The 11,836-nt window shown below is 45.3% G+C and overlaps 5 protein-coding genes across 5 annotated transcripts; 4 read left to right on the forward strand and 1 right to left on the reverse strand.

Annotated features, from left to right (window-relative positions):
* Positions 1–466: 466 nt before the first annotated feature.
* N7495_004652 (uncharacterized protein) lies at positions 467–1,978 on the reverse strand (the record flags this gene model as incomplete). Its single annotated transcript, XM_057207303.1, has 6 exons — positions 467–770; positions 820–944; positions 991–1,326; positions 1,376–1,621; positions 1,677–1,738; positions 1,792–1,978. The coding sequence occupies 6 exons, from the start codon at positions 1,976–1,978 to the stop codon at positions 467–469; spliced, it is 1,260 nt and encodes a 419-aa protein (XP_057064983.1).
* A 1,191-nt stretch (positions 1,979–3,169) lies between these two features.
* Positions 3,170–4,773, forward strand: N7495_004653 (uncharacterized protein; the record flags this gene model as incomplete). Its single annotated transcript, XM_057207304.1, has 5 exons — positions 3,170–3,644; positions 3,695–4,049; positions 4,097–4,183; positions 4,232–4,625; positions 4,678–4,773. The coding sequence occupies 5 exons, from the start codon at positions 3,170–3,172 to the stop codon at positions 4,771–4,773; spliced, it is 1,407 nt and encodes a 468-aa protein (XP_057064984.1).
* Positions 4,774–5,819: 1,046 nt separating this feature from the next.
* On the forward strand, positions 5,820–7,826 carry N7495_004654 (ER oxidoreductin; the record flags this gene model as incomplete). The annotated part of the gene is made up of 3 exons (XM_057207305.1): positions 5,820–5,921; positions 5,986–7,616; positions 7,670–7,826. 3 exons carry the CDS (start codon positions 5,820–5,822, stop codon positions 7,824–7,826), a joined length of 1,890 nt encoding a protein of 629 aa, XP_057064985.1.
* An 886-nt stretch (positions 7,827–8,712) lies between these two features.
* N7495_004655 (uncharacterized protein) lies at positions 8,713–9,186 on the forward strand (the record flags this gene model as incomplete). The annotated part of the gene is made up of 1 exon (XM_057207306.1): positions 8,713–9,186. The coding sequence occupies one exon, from the start codon at positions 8,713–8,715 to the stop codon at positions 9,184–9,186; it is 474 nt and encodes a 157-aa protein (XP_057064986.1).
* Positions 9,187–10,168: 982 nt separating this feature from the next.
* N7495_004656 (uncharacterized protein) lies at positions 10,169–11,647 on the forward strand (the record flags this gene model as incomplete). Its single annotated transcript, XM_057207307.1, has 3 exons — positions 10,169–10,407; positions 10,462–10,830; positions 10,891–11,647. The coding sequence occupies 3 exons, from the start codon at positions 10,169–10,171 to the stop codon at positions 11,645–11,647; spliced, it is 1,365 nt and encodes a 454-aa protein (XP_057064987.1).
* Positions 11,648–11,836: the final 189 nt, after the last annotated feature.

Here is an 11,836-nt window from a genome sequence, read left to right on the forward strand (position 1 = left end):
AATCGATTCAATCTTGGCACCTGGGCATCGATTTGAGACGAGGCAAGACGGTGTGGAATTTAGCTTGGCATACTCCCCGATTAATAGATGCTGGTAGAATTGCTGGTCAGTCTCGAGGTCTGTTCACCCCCGGACCTCGTGGCTTCTTGTCACTTTTCGAATGATAAGGTCGAGTTGACAATATCATGGCAGCATTCTCAGGTAAGCATTGAGTTACCTTAGTATAAGAGAGTTAGAAACCTTTGAGCACCTTCATAGGCAGGTTTTGAAGCGGCCTAAGACAAAATCCCCCATGCTAGAGTGAACCCACTGATTTACGCCCCAGTTATTTACGAGGTATTTAGCTTCAATACATCAATAGATCTCAGCCGTATAACACTTCATATGTAGAATAGAAAGAAGTTCTTTTTGGGCTAGTTGAAATTTATGCAGCTGATGTTAGTCAGACTGTCTCGGGGACATCTACCTATCTAACAACCTTCGCATTCACAGCTTCAATACCCCCATTCTCCAATCGCTCTGTAGCAGTTTCGGGCTTACACGAACCGGTGAACACGCCAGTCTCCCGTCTCCACCGGTCTTCCTCAACCTCATCAACAGGGAAAAAGGTAGGTTCCTCTGAAAACATGGCATCGAACTTATTCCGGATATCAGTCGGCAGTTTCGGAGAATTTTCATCGTCATGCAACCACACACGCAGGAGATGGCGTGGCTTCGTGATGTCCTCGGTGAATCCGCGTCTTGCGTGCTGATGATGAAGATTGTTGACCCTAGTGAGATGAGAAAATGCTGTCTTTCGCAGAGACTAGGTAAGCTCACCATTCGATATCTCCAACTTGAAGCTCTGTCTTCAGCGCAAGCTGCTCTGCTACCCATTGCCATCCGCCAAAGGCCTCGCGCTCTTCAAACGTCAAGGCTGGAAAGGCGGTATCCCGCTCCGGAAGCTATACTCGTTAGTCGTTATATCCAGTGGTGATTGGAGGGACATACCTCGCCATAACCGATGAACGTTCTCGTTGAAAAATTCAAAAACAGTTGCTTGTCTTGCTCGTGAATCAGCCTGACCCCTTCATCTGGGATTCCATTCGCTCTCCAGCGGAATTTCCTTTCGGCTAGTAGTCTTACGATGTCAGGTCGGCTCTCTGCAAGAGCGTTGTATACTGCGCCGGCACTGGCGATCATCGAAGCACCGCCTTTTCCAGATAGACTCACAGCCATTAGGCCTACTATGTCGCCGCCTGCGTCGCTGTGGTACATCTGGGCATTTGTGTCCTGGGCTGAGACGTAGATTTTTCCACGCTCGGCTGGGTCGATATGCGTGATGCTCTAGACTAAGTCAGAAGTCGTTTTCATGGATGATTATAGGAGTGCTTACCTTGATATGGCAAAGTCCCCTTTCTGCGCCCTGGTTTAGTCGACGACCGATCCATACGTTGATTCCGAGGAACGCGATGACTTGGTCTTCCTTAGTATACTTCAAGATGGGGAATCCGCGCAGAAGCTGGATTCCGATACCTTTGTATATGTCTTGTGAGATCTGGCGAAGGGTTGGTCCAGCAGTGGGTAGAGCGAAGTTGGCACGGCTGATTGATGACAGAGGCAAGGCCAATTTCTTCCATTCCTGCTATTGTTTAGCAGTGTTTTTTTGAAGGGTTATTCCGAAATTTAGATCTTACCTTAATTGCGTTGTCTATATCGGCAATCTCTGCCTCGGATAGATGTTTAATATACAAATCCGCTGAAGCTTGTCAGTCTTATTCATAGAAATCTTTATCGTTTGTGGTCTCTTACGATTCTGTTCGAGGTACTCTCCAGTCCACACCTCAGGCCCTGTAAACTTGCTCGGCCAACCCTTAGGCGTTGAGCCGAAGTTGAAATCCGATGGGTGGGCTGCATTAGCCTCTTCCCATTCAGGCTTGTTTAGCAGTATTCCAGGAGCATCGGAATAGAGGTCGTAAGGAAGGACATCGGCAGCCATTTCGAGCAGTAACTTGCAGAATTTCAAGGGTTACAGAAATAAAATAATCCTAGCAGATTCAAGGACAAAAGCGATCGATTATTCTCGCCAATTTCAGATTTATGGTTCCATAAGTCATTGACTTTAAGCGCATATATGCTCTCCCAAGACTTTCCTTAGAATCCTTGCGATGGCGTTATTCCGTGACGCGATGGCAGCACTGTTATTTGTAAGTCACACTTCAGATTCTTGCGTAAGCTCAACAGAATAGCTAGCGTGGCTGAATTCTGAATTGAGATGGTTGATAGAATGTTTCTTTCCTTGGAATTACCGTTATCTATGGCTATATGTGATAGACAATATCTCATAGTGGGGAAATCAAACGTCATGCTGGAGATGTCTTTATCCCACGGATCTCGGAAAGTACAATCACTTTTGACAGCTTGGAGGAGAACACTTGAGATATCTCGAAGCGATGCAGATTTGATAGAGAATTCCGAATTAATGCCATCTCAAATCTTAACCGCAAAATTTCATCCACTTGACTAAGAATTTACTCATGGCTCCTAAATATTCTCGTATAACTCAAGCCTAGAATCTAGTAGCATATGAACCAGAATCCCAGGTGTTTGGTATAACCTAAAGTCATCCCGTGAAAATATTTCGACACCTAGCCTAGTTACTCGCGCATCAACATATACCCACATCCTATGGGCCAAACCCCCATGAAGTCCAAAATCAGATTTTAAAAATGCTTGAATCCACAATTGACTTTTAAAATATCCCTCCAATCCAATCAATTCCTCTTCCTATAGACATTAGCTTTTAATTTGTGGATACAATCCACGTGGACTTCCTCCCCGAGAAACCGGTCTCCCATAGATCTGTGGTTAATCTAGCCACATCCAGACTTACAGACATGATTAATGCTAGATAGGATCTGACCCGAGACGGACTACAGGCCCAATCAGGAATAATCAGGCTAAAGCAAACCTACAAGGAAGTCAATTGATCAATTTAACTCATCTGTCGCCATAGCATCCCAGCATGAGTTCATTGGTAATTAGTACCATCTGAGAAACAGATTTTCGAAGATAAAATCCTTCATTATTATGGCGGCAGTGCTGAAGGCTTGCTAGGGTAGAAAATAAGCTTAAAACGAGGCTCCCATAATTGAATCTCACAAAGAATACAGACCCAAAATATTCCACCATGGGTACTCCATCTGCTATTGAGGAGGCTGCCCAGGTGACCACCTTTGATGAAAATGATCTATCTTATAAGAAAGAAGAACGCACTCTGCTATGGAAGTTGGATCTTTTCATCCTCACTTGGGCTTGTTTTGGATACTTCCTCCGAATCCTGGATACATCTAACATGTCCAACGCCTATGTCAGCGGCTTAAAAGAAGACTTGAATGTTCATGGAAATGAATACAACCTATTCTCTACTCTATGGACCTGTGGTTACATTATCGGACAGATTCCTTCTCAACTGATCATTACCAAGATCCGGCCATCTATTTGGATTCCCTGCTCTGAAGTCCTGTGGGTGATTTTCACCTTCTGTTTCGCGGCTGTCAAGAGTGTACGGAGTGTGTATGCGCTTCGGTTCTTGATTGGATTAGCTGAAAGTCCTTTCTATGTCGGTGCAATGACAATGTTGGGCAATTGGTACACACCTAAAGGTACGCCTATTTTCTAGTCTTTTTGATAAACTTGCTAACCTTTCATTCAGAGCTGGGTAAGCGCGCCACTATCTTCTACTCTGCCTCCTTTGCAGCCAACATGTTTTCTGGATACCTCCAGGCTGGCGTCTACAATGGACTCGACGGAGCTAACAGCCTGGCTGGCTGGCGCTGGCTGTTTATCATGTGCGGTATCATCTCTGTGCCAGGTGCTGCATGGGGCTTCTTTGCAGTTCCAGACTCCCCATACGACACCAAAGCTCGCTGGCTGTCGAAGAAGCAGATTGAGCTGGCTCAGTCACGAATGGTCAGAGTAGACCGCAAGCCTTTCGAGGGTGTCAGTTTCAATGTCTTGAAAAGGCTTCTGAAGGATTTTGCTGCCTACCCAATCATTCTTGCATACATGTCAGTATCACCTACAAAGTCATCTGATCAAAGCTTACAATTCGCAGTTTCTTCTGTGTTGATACTATTCCCCTTGGATACTTCGCTATCTGGCTCAAGTCCCTCAAAATATATTCCGTGGAGAGAATCAATGTGTAAGCAATCTAATCTCTTTAAATAAAATACATCCTAATACGTACCAGGATTCCTACCGGTGGCTACGCAATCGGATTCGTCACAACAATCTTCTGGGGCTGGCTCAGTGATAGACTCGGCCGAAGACTTGAGATCGCAGCCACCTGCTCAGTACTAGCTTTCTTGAGCTGCCTGCTCTTGTCTATCGCATCTTCACGCAGTATCATCTACGCCGGATACTTCCTGAATGCCACCCACTGGGCCTTTGGTCCGATTACTCTATCCTGGGTCAACGAACGATATGGTGATCAGCCAGATGTGCGTGCCCTTCTTATCGGCACCTGCCAGACGCTGGGTGCGACAACCCAGGCCTGGCTTCCGGTTGTGATCTTCGATGTTGGAAAATATTCTCCGCTGTTCCGATATGGTTATATCACCTCTACTGTTGTTGCCGGTGTTCAAGTGAGTGCTCTGAGAAATCTGTTAATTGATTTAAAACTAACTTGGCTTGTAGTTTTTGCTTATTGTTCTCATCATCCTATATGTCACCAGGTTTGGTGCCGGACGGAAATCATCCAATGAGCAGATTGAGGAGAGTGCCTCGGCTTAGGACTCTGCTCTTAATTATTGTGAGGATCAAATTATTATGTTGACTTAATGACTAAAGGTTGATGGGTTATACAATGACTTTCATGTTATAGACGATTATAGACTGAAATATTTCTCACTCTCACTACTTTTTGAACTACTTGATTACTGTACGAAATAACGGATAACCTAATAGATCTCTTCATATTTCGAAGGTTGATTTGGGTGACGTAATAGTTTAAGGGTCAGCATAGAAATTGAAAGAGCGTTAAAATAGAAACAGATGCTAATATCCACCAGGATCTCGGGACCGGACCCTTAATTAATCAGATCATACCACAGTAGCCAGTGATACATGATCAGGTGGTTTGCATCTGACCCCACGTAATAGGTATCAGCTATTTAGCTTCCGTCGTTTTGGTTTACTTCTTATACATCTACTGGCTTGTTTGGAGATCTTCTAGACCTCTTCGGAAATCCCGAGGTCATATAGCATGATTGCCTGTTCTATTATTGTATGCTTTATTCGTACTGGTCCGGATACCTTCCATTGAAGCTACAGATTGATTTGCTAGGCATGAAATTATCTATTTGTAAGCAGCTTCTTAAATGGCTAGTTAACTAGATTATGACTAGGTTTGACTGCTACTCTAATTCAATAGTCAATGATCAACTAATTCAAATCATAACCTATAAACTGATCTAATACACTAATAAGAATAATAAATGTTCACTTAATACTATAAAGTCGTACGATGAAAGATAATAAATAGTTAGGCATTGCCACCCTAGATAAAGTGACTAATCAGGGTAAATCAATCAGACCACGGTATTAGTTCGTCTTGGCGCGATTGTCCGATCTTCATTGAAGGCCAGACTGTCCACTTCTTTTCTTTTATATTAATACCTCTTTAGAACGTTTATTTAAAACTCGAAACTCCTTTTTTGTCTTTACTTGAGTCTTACTTGAGTTGACATCGACCCGACACACCTCCATTTACTGTGTTTGCGCGACCACTGTTTTGCCTCAACGCCACTATCGATTTCTTTATGAACGAGGCCAGCAAGATGCGTTCTGCGGCCGGGCTGCTCTTTGCAGCCATATTCGCCTTTTCAGGATTGACCGAAGCTAACAATCATGTCTCTGATCTCGATACGGGGAAATGCGCCGTAGGTCAAGCCGTGTTGCGGATTGCGGATACAAATTTCGCTCAACTAATGCTTCGCTGTCTAGTTTGACCCATCGGTGATGGTATCCGATGCATGCGTCTCTTACGGTACTCTCAACACACTCAATGACGAAATTTACACCCTCCTCCAGTCCATCACCCTCGAGACAGACTTCTTCTCGTACTACCGATTGAACCTGTTTAACAAAGAATGCCCCTTCTGGCAAGACTCAGATAGCATGTGTGGTAATATCGCATGTGCTGTAAATACCATCGATTCTGAAGAGGACATCCCGCTTGTCTGGCGGGCGGAGGAACTGAGCAAGCTCGAGGGGCCTAAAGCGAACCACCCGCCGCGCAGAGTTCAAGTTGAGCGTCCCGAGAGGCCACTCCAGGGTATGCTTGGAGAGGGCGTAGGTGAGAGCTGTGTTGTGGAATACGACGATGAGTGTGACGACCGAGACTACTGTGTTCCCGAGGACGAGGGCTCGGCTGGCAAGGGCGACTATGTGAGTCTGGTGGATAACCCAGAGCGGTTCACAGGTTACTCGGGAGAAGGGTCCCGCCAGATTTGGGACGCTATCTATCGTGAGAACTGCTTCCTGAAGCCTGTGGAAAAAGAGCTGGAGGAAAATTCGCTGAACGCCCCGATGGGCGGACTTCAGGCTGTCTCTGATTTCCGCAATATGCTGCAGAAGGAGTCTCATCGACTTGAGGGTTTGCCCTTGGATAACGAGTGCTTGGAGAAGCGAGTCTACCATCGCCTCATCAGTGGTATGCACGCTTCCATCTCGACCCATCTTTGCTGGGACTACCTGAATCAAACAACCGGCCAGTGGCACCCCAATATGCAGTGCTACAAGGAGCGTCTCCACGACCACCCGGAGCGCATTTCAAACATGTACTTCAACTACGCCCTGGTTTCCCGCGCTGTAGCTAAGCTGCGAACGCACTTGGAAGGCTACACCTTCTGCACCAGCGACCCGGCGCAGGACGCCGATACAAAACTGCGCGTCAGCCAGCTGACCGAAGTTCTCTCTCGTCCGCCTAAGATCTTCGACGAGGCGATCATGTTCCAGGATCCCATGGCCCAAGGTTTGAAGGAAGACTTCCGTAACCGCTTCCGCAACGTCAGTCGGATCATGGACTGCGTCGGCTGCGACAAATGTCGGCTCTGGGGTAAGCTTCAAACAAGCGGATACGGGACTGCACTGAAAGTGTTGTTCGAATATGACGAGACGAAGAACGGCGAGAACCCGATGCTTCGTCGCACGGAGCTCGTTGCTCTGATCAACACTCTCGGCCGCATCTCTCACAGTCTAGCTGCTGCTCGAAGCTTCCACGACGCTTTGGAGGCTGGGCGAGAGGAGGCGTTCCCTCTCAATCACTACGGGACGTTAACCCACCGCAAGTCCGAGCTCGAACCAGAGCCCGAACCCGCTCTTGAACCTGAAGTGGAAGCTGAAAGGAAGAAAGAGCAAGCCATCTACCACGACGGTACTGGGAACATGTATTACAAGAACGGTGAAGGCGAATGGACACACGGGCGCGATAGAATGGAAGGTCGCAAACCGTGGGAACGTCCAGAACTACCCCCTGACGCTACAGCCTGGGATGACATCTATGCGGAGTGGGTCACAGTTCGAGACACAACTATCTTCGTGTTGAAAAGTTGGTGGAACCTACCAGTTACATTGTAAGTCTGGAATGAACCGTTCATTCTAAAACACACCTAACAAACATTCTTAGATATGAGATTATTACTTTTGAAACCCAGCGTGCTTGGTCTTTGTGGCTCGGCATACCTGCACCCCCTCGCCCTTGGGGTTTCAAGGCTCCAGGGCCACATCCTACGTCGAGACCTCGGGCCCATGAACCTCCATCTGCTCATAATAATGAGTTATGAAATAGCTAATTCTTTGCATCTAATCGCATCATGTATATAATCGGCGTTGAACCGGGGCTTTCTTAGCGTCGTTGTTTGGTTTGACTACCTTTTCTCCTCTTGATATCAATAAACCGTTTGGCGTTTTACTTGTTTCATCAGAGTCTGAAGACAATCGATATCTCATATATCTTTTGAACAGATCTATCTCCTTTGCATCCTATTTGTAGATACAACTTGGAACATATGATTCCTTGGCCACTATCCCCTTGACTGATGTCCGGAGAAGAAGGCTCTGGAGGCATTTCAAGAGGCTCAAAAACGCGTTTTCCAAAAGCACATCAGCCAATAATTTAGGCTCTTCTTTAGGCTCTAGTTTAGGCGACAGAATAGGCGATCCAGCTACAGATGAGCTAAGGATTATGTCGTCCATATCCATCATGAAAATACTGGAAAACGCGTCCCAAAAGAGAAGAGAGAGTGGAGAAGAGTGTTGTAAATAAACCCATTATGCGTGTTCTTTAGTTAGTTCAAAAATAGCTGAGTAATAAATGGTAGCCAATTATAGTTTCAGGTTTCGCCAAGGCGCTAGTGCTGACCATTTTGCCAGTCAAGGGGATACGTAAATATGAAAAGAAGCCTGAAAAGCAAGGTGTCAATATAAGTAAACCAGGTGACCTCAGATTGTCATCTGCCAAGATGATGCTCGTGCGGGGAAGATCTTCGATGAGTCCGATCATGATCCAATTGATCATTTCAGAATTGTGAGACATTAGGCGGTGGCCCGCAATTACGAATCTGAAACGCGAGAAAGAAATTCAGCAGCAAAAACGCCTTTCTAACCCGCTTGATTGGGCGACAAAGGCCAACATAATCAAGATTGACCAGCTGGCAAATCTAAAAAGTCATGACTTTGAAGTCCCTGAGGTCCCTTTTCCGCTTTCGAAGTATTTCACAAAAATGGGATCCAGCATTATTAGTATCGGAGTCGCCTTCTAGCGCCTCACCGGTGGAATCGCTATCACCTGGGATATCTACAAAGAACCGGGATTCACAAGAAAAACAGATTCCATGCAGTTTTGTCATTAAGTCTACTCAACCGAATGTGACTGTCTCCTCTATAGACGATGCCCTTTGGACAAAAGCGCTTCAAACCCTTTCAGAGAAAGAGGGCGGAGCTGTCCGTGGCTTCGCTAAAGATTGTCAGATTGACGATGACTTGATAGTTGAAACTATTATTCAAGCTATACAAGAAAAGCGACAGACCTGCGAAGAAAAAAAGATGGCTCTTCCATTACGGGATGCATACAATTATGTTGAGGGATATAGCAAACAAGGCGTTGAACTGGCTGGAGAAATTCAAGGCAGTAGGGGATATTGAAGCGAATATCGATCCCATTCATTTCGGTCTGCCGTGGGCAGGTATCAGGTTTCTACTTCAGGTATTTCATCATTGTCTTGTTTGGCTCCATTTTCTAACGTCCTAAAGGCAGTAACATCGGAGCGAAATCAAATGGAAGCTCTTCTTCGCGGCTTAAATCGGGTTCTGTACATCATCTATCGATGTAGGCTATATGAGGTTCTCCTCCAGTCGGAACAGAGCACTTCACAAGCTTATCAGAACCTCGAGTCCGCATTGGTGGAGTTCTACGCTGTCATCTTAAAATTCCTATTTAAAGCAGCCGACACATGAGAAAAATAGTGTTCAAAGAGCCTTGGCTGCCCTCTGGACGTCTAATGAAATTCAAAACTTGGAGAAACATTGTGGTGAGCTTGAAACTCGTGCTGAGATTGAGGCCCAGAACTTGCACAGAACGCAATCATCCGAAATACATAGACTCATTCTCCAACTGCCGAACATGAATGATTTGAAAGATACATTTGACCAAGTCTATTCTATGACTAAGGCTTTATGGACGAGGCTGGAGGAACAGAAAGTCTTAGATATTCTTAATTGGGTTTCAACCACTCCCTACAAGTCTCATCATATCACCGCTTGCCAAGGTCGTACAGCGGGTACTGGTGGGTTGATCTTGAGGCATGAGAGGTATTTATTGTGGGAGAAATCTGACGAGTCATCATTATTGTGGATTCATGGTATCCGTGAGTATACTGCCTTCAATTCGTTTGGGTCATATAGCTAACTTGCAAGTCAGCCGGTGCGGGCAGAACAAAGCTTGTATCCCGAATCATCGACCATATTTCTGGTCAATAGCAAGACACTGCTCTTGCTTACTTCTATTGCAAGAAAGATGATAAACAGCGCCGTGTTTTAGCCAACATATTGTCAAGCTATATCAGGCAGCTCTCGAGATCTCCACTTACCGGTGACCAAGTTATTCAACAAGACCTCATTGACGTATATGCAAAGTATCAACGTGAGGCTGGAGCAGGTCTTGATCTCTAGCAGACGCAACGAGGACATAAAATTCCGGCTTGAACAGAAGGTGAATATTGGCATTGATGCCACCGACAACCAGGGTGATATCACCAAGTTTGTGCTGGAAAAAATCGAACAAGTACAGGGAAGTCGACGTATACCAATTGGCGAGAAGTTGAAGGATAAAATAGTTTCGACTCTTCTTGAAAAAAGCCAGGGGATGTAAGTCAAAGTGAGATCCTACTTTACATTCACTTCTGCTCACTTTCAATTAAGGTTCCAATGGGCAGCTTTGCATATTGATCAAATTCTACGTCTTAAGCTACAGAAAGACATACAAGATCGGCGGGGCCGATTGCCCAAAGATTTAAAGACAGCATACGATGAATTAATTCATCAGATTAAAAATTCGGAAGGAAGCAAGCCAGAAATAGCGCATCGAACGTTTCTGTGGATGCTGCATTCCTTCAAACCACTGTCTACAGAGGCACTCATTGAATTTGTTCGTCGAAATCCTGAGAACGGATGTATCGAGCATGAAGACCTAGATATTAACATTGTCCTCGATGCATGCGACAATCTTTTGGTCGTTGAATGGGAATTAGTCCACTTTGGAATCCCTGAGTTTTGTCGTTTTATGCATTTGTCTGTTCAAGAGTACCTCGAGGAACACTATGAAGACTCGAGCCAGCTACTACTGTGAAGAACCTCTGCTCACACAAAGCTAGCAACTGTCACCCTCACTTGCCTGACTGATATTGACAAAGTTGAAGTGAAAGACATTTTCGAGGAGGAGCTGTCAACACAGTACGCGGCATATTACTGGCCTCGGCATGTGAAGAAATCATTTAATTTTGCGAACAATGAGTACTTGAAATCTATGATCACTAAGGCCTTCAGCAAGGAGTGCTTTGGGGCGCTTTTGAAATGGCTTCGCATATATTGTAGCAAAGATACACCGCAGTCGAAGAAAACCGGTATTTCTCAAAGGTTGCATTACACGTCGAGGCTGGAATTCGACTTTGTCGTGGACAGGTTGTTGGAGGAAGGCCCGCTTTCTGTCCAAGATGTCAAGGATGCTATCTTCACTGCTGCAATTCATTGCAATCTCATGGTACTGCAAAAGCTAATCAGTGCTTCGCCGCCGCTAATTGTTCATGAAGTGTGCGATATTTTGGAAGAGACTAAAGGGCCTCTGTCGGAATTGATGCCTATCTTGAGAATTCTCGGGGTTCTAAGTCCTCAGCTCGAAACTGAGACTGGGAGTATAAGAGATGAGGATAGTGAGCTTTTGTTCCTCGTGTCTGCGGCGGCAAACTGGGAAATTGGGCAGAAATTGACTAAGATTCTGCTTGTTAGCTATGGGCCTGGTCAATATGAGCCTTTGAAGACTGCAGTGGAAAGCTCGTACACTGGGTGTCAAATGATTGAGTACTTTGATTCCGCCATGGAGAATGTTTGAAGAGGAGAAATCTCACTGATATTAGCGTTATAATGCTCTTTTACTTGTTATGAAAGCCCACAAACATTTGAATATATTTAGATCCTTCTTTATTTTCAAGCAACAAATGGCCTTGTCTAGACAACAACTAACCTAAGATCCGATTACCTACCTATGTACCGTTTTTTTCCATACCAGCTCTTGGCATTC

This window comes from Penicillium taxi, assembly GCF_028828555.1.
Source record: "Penicillium taxi strain IBT 34144 chromosome Unknown utg000003l_segment0_segment0, whole genome shotgun sequence".
Taxonomy (NCBI): domain Eukaryota; kingdom Fungi; phylum Ascomycota; class Eurotiomycetes; order Eurotiales; family Aspergillaceae; genus Penicillium; species Penicillium taxi.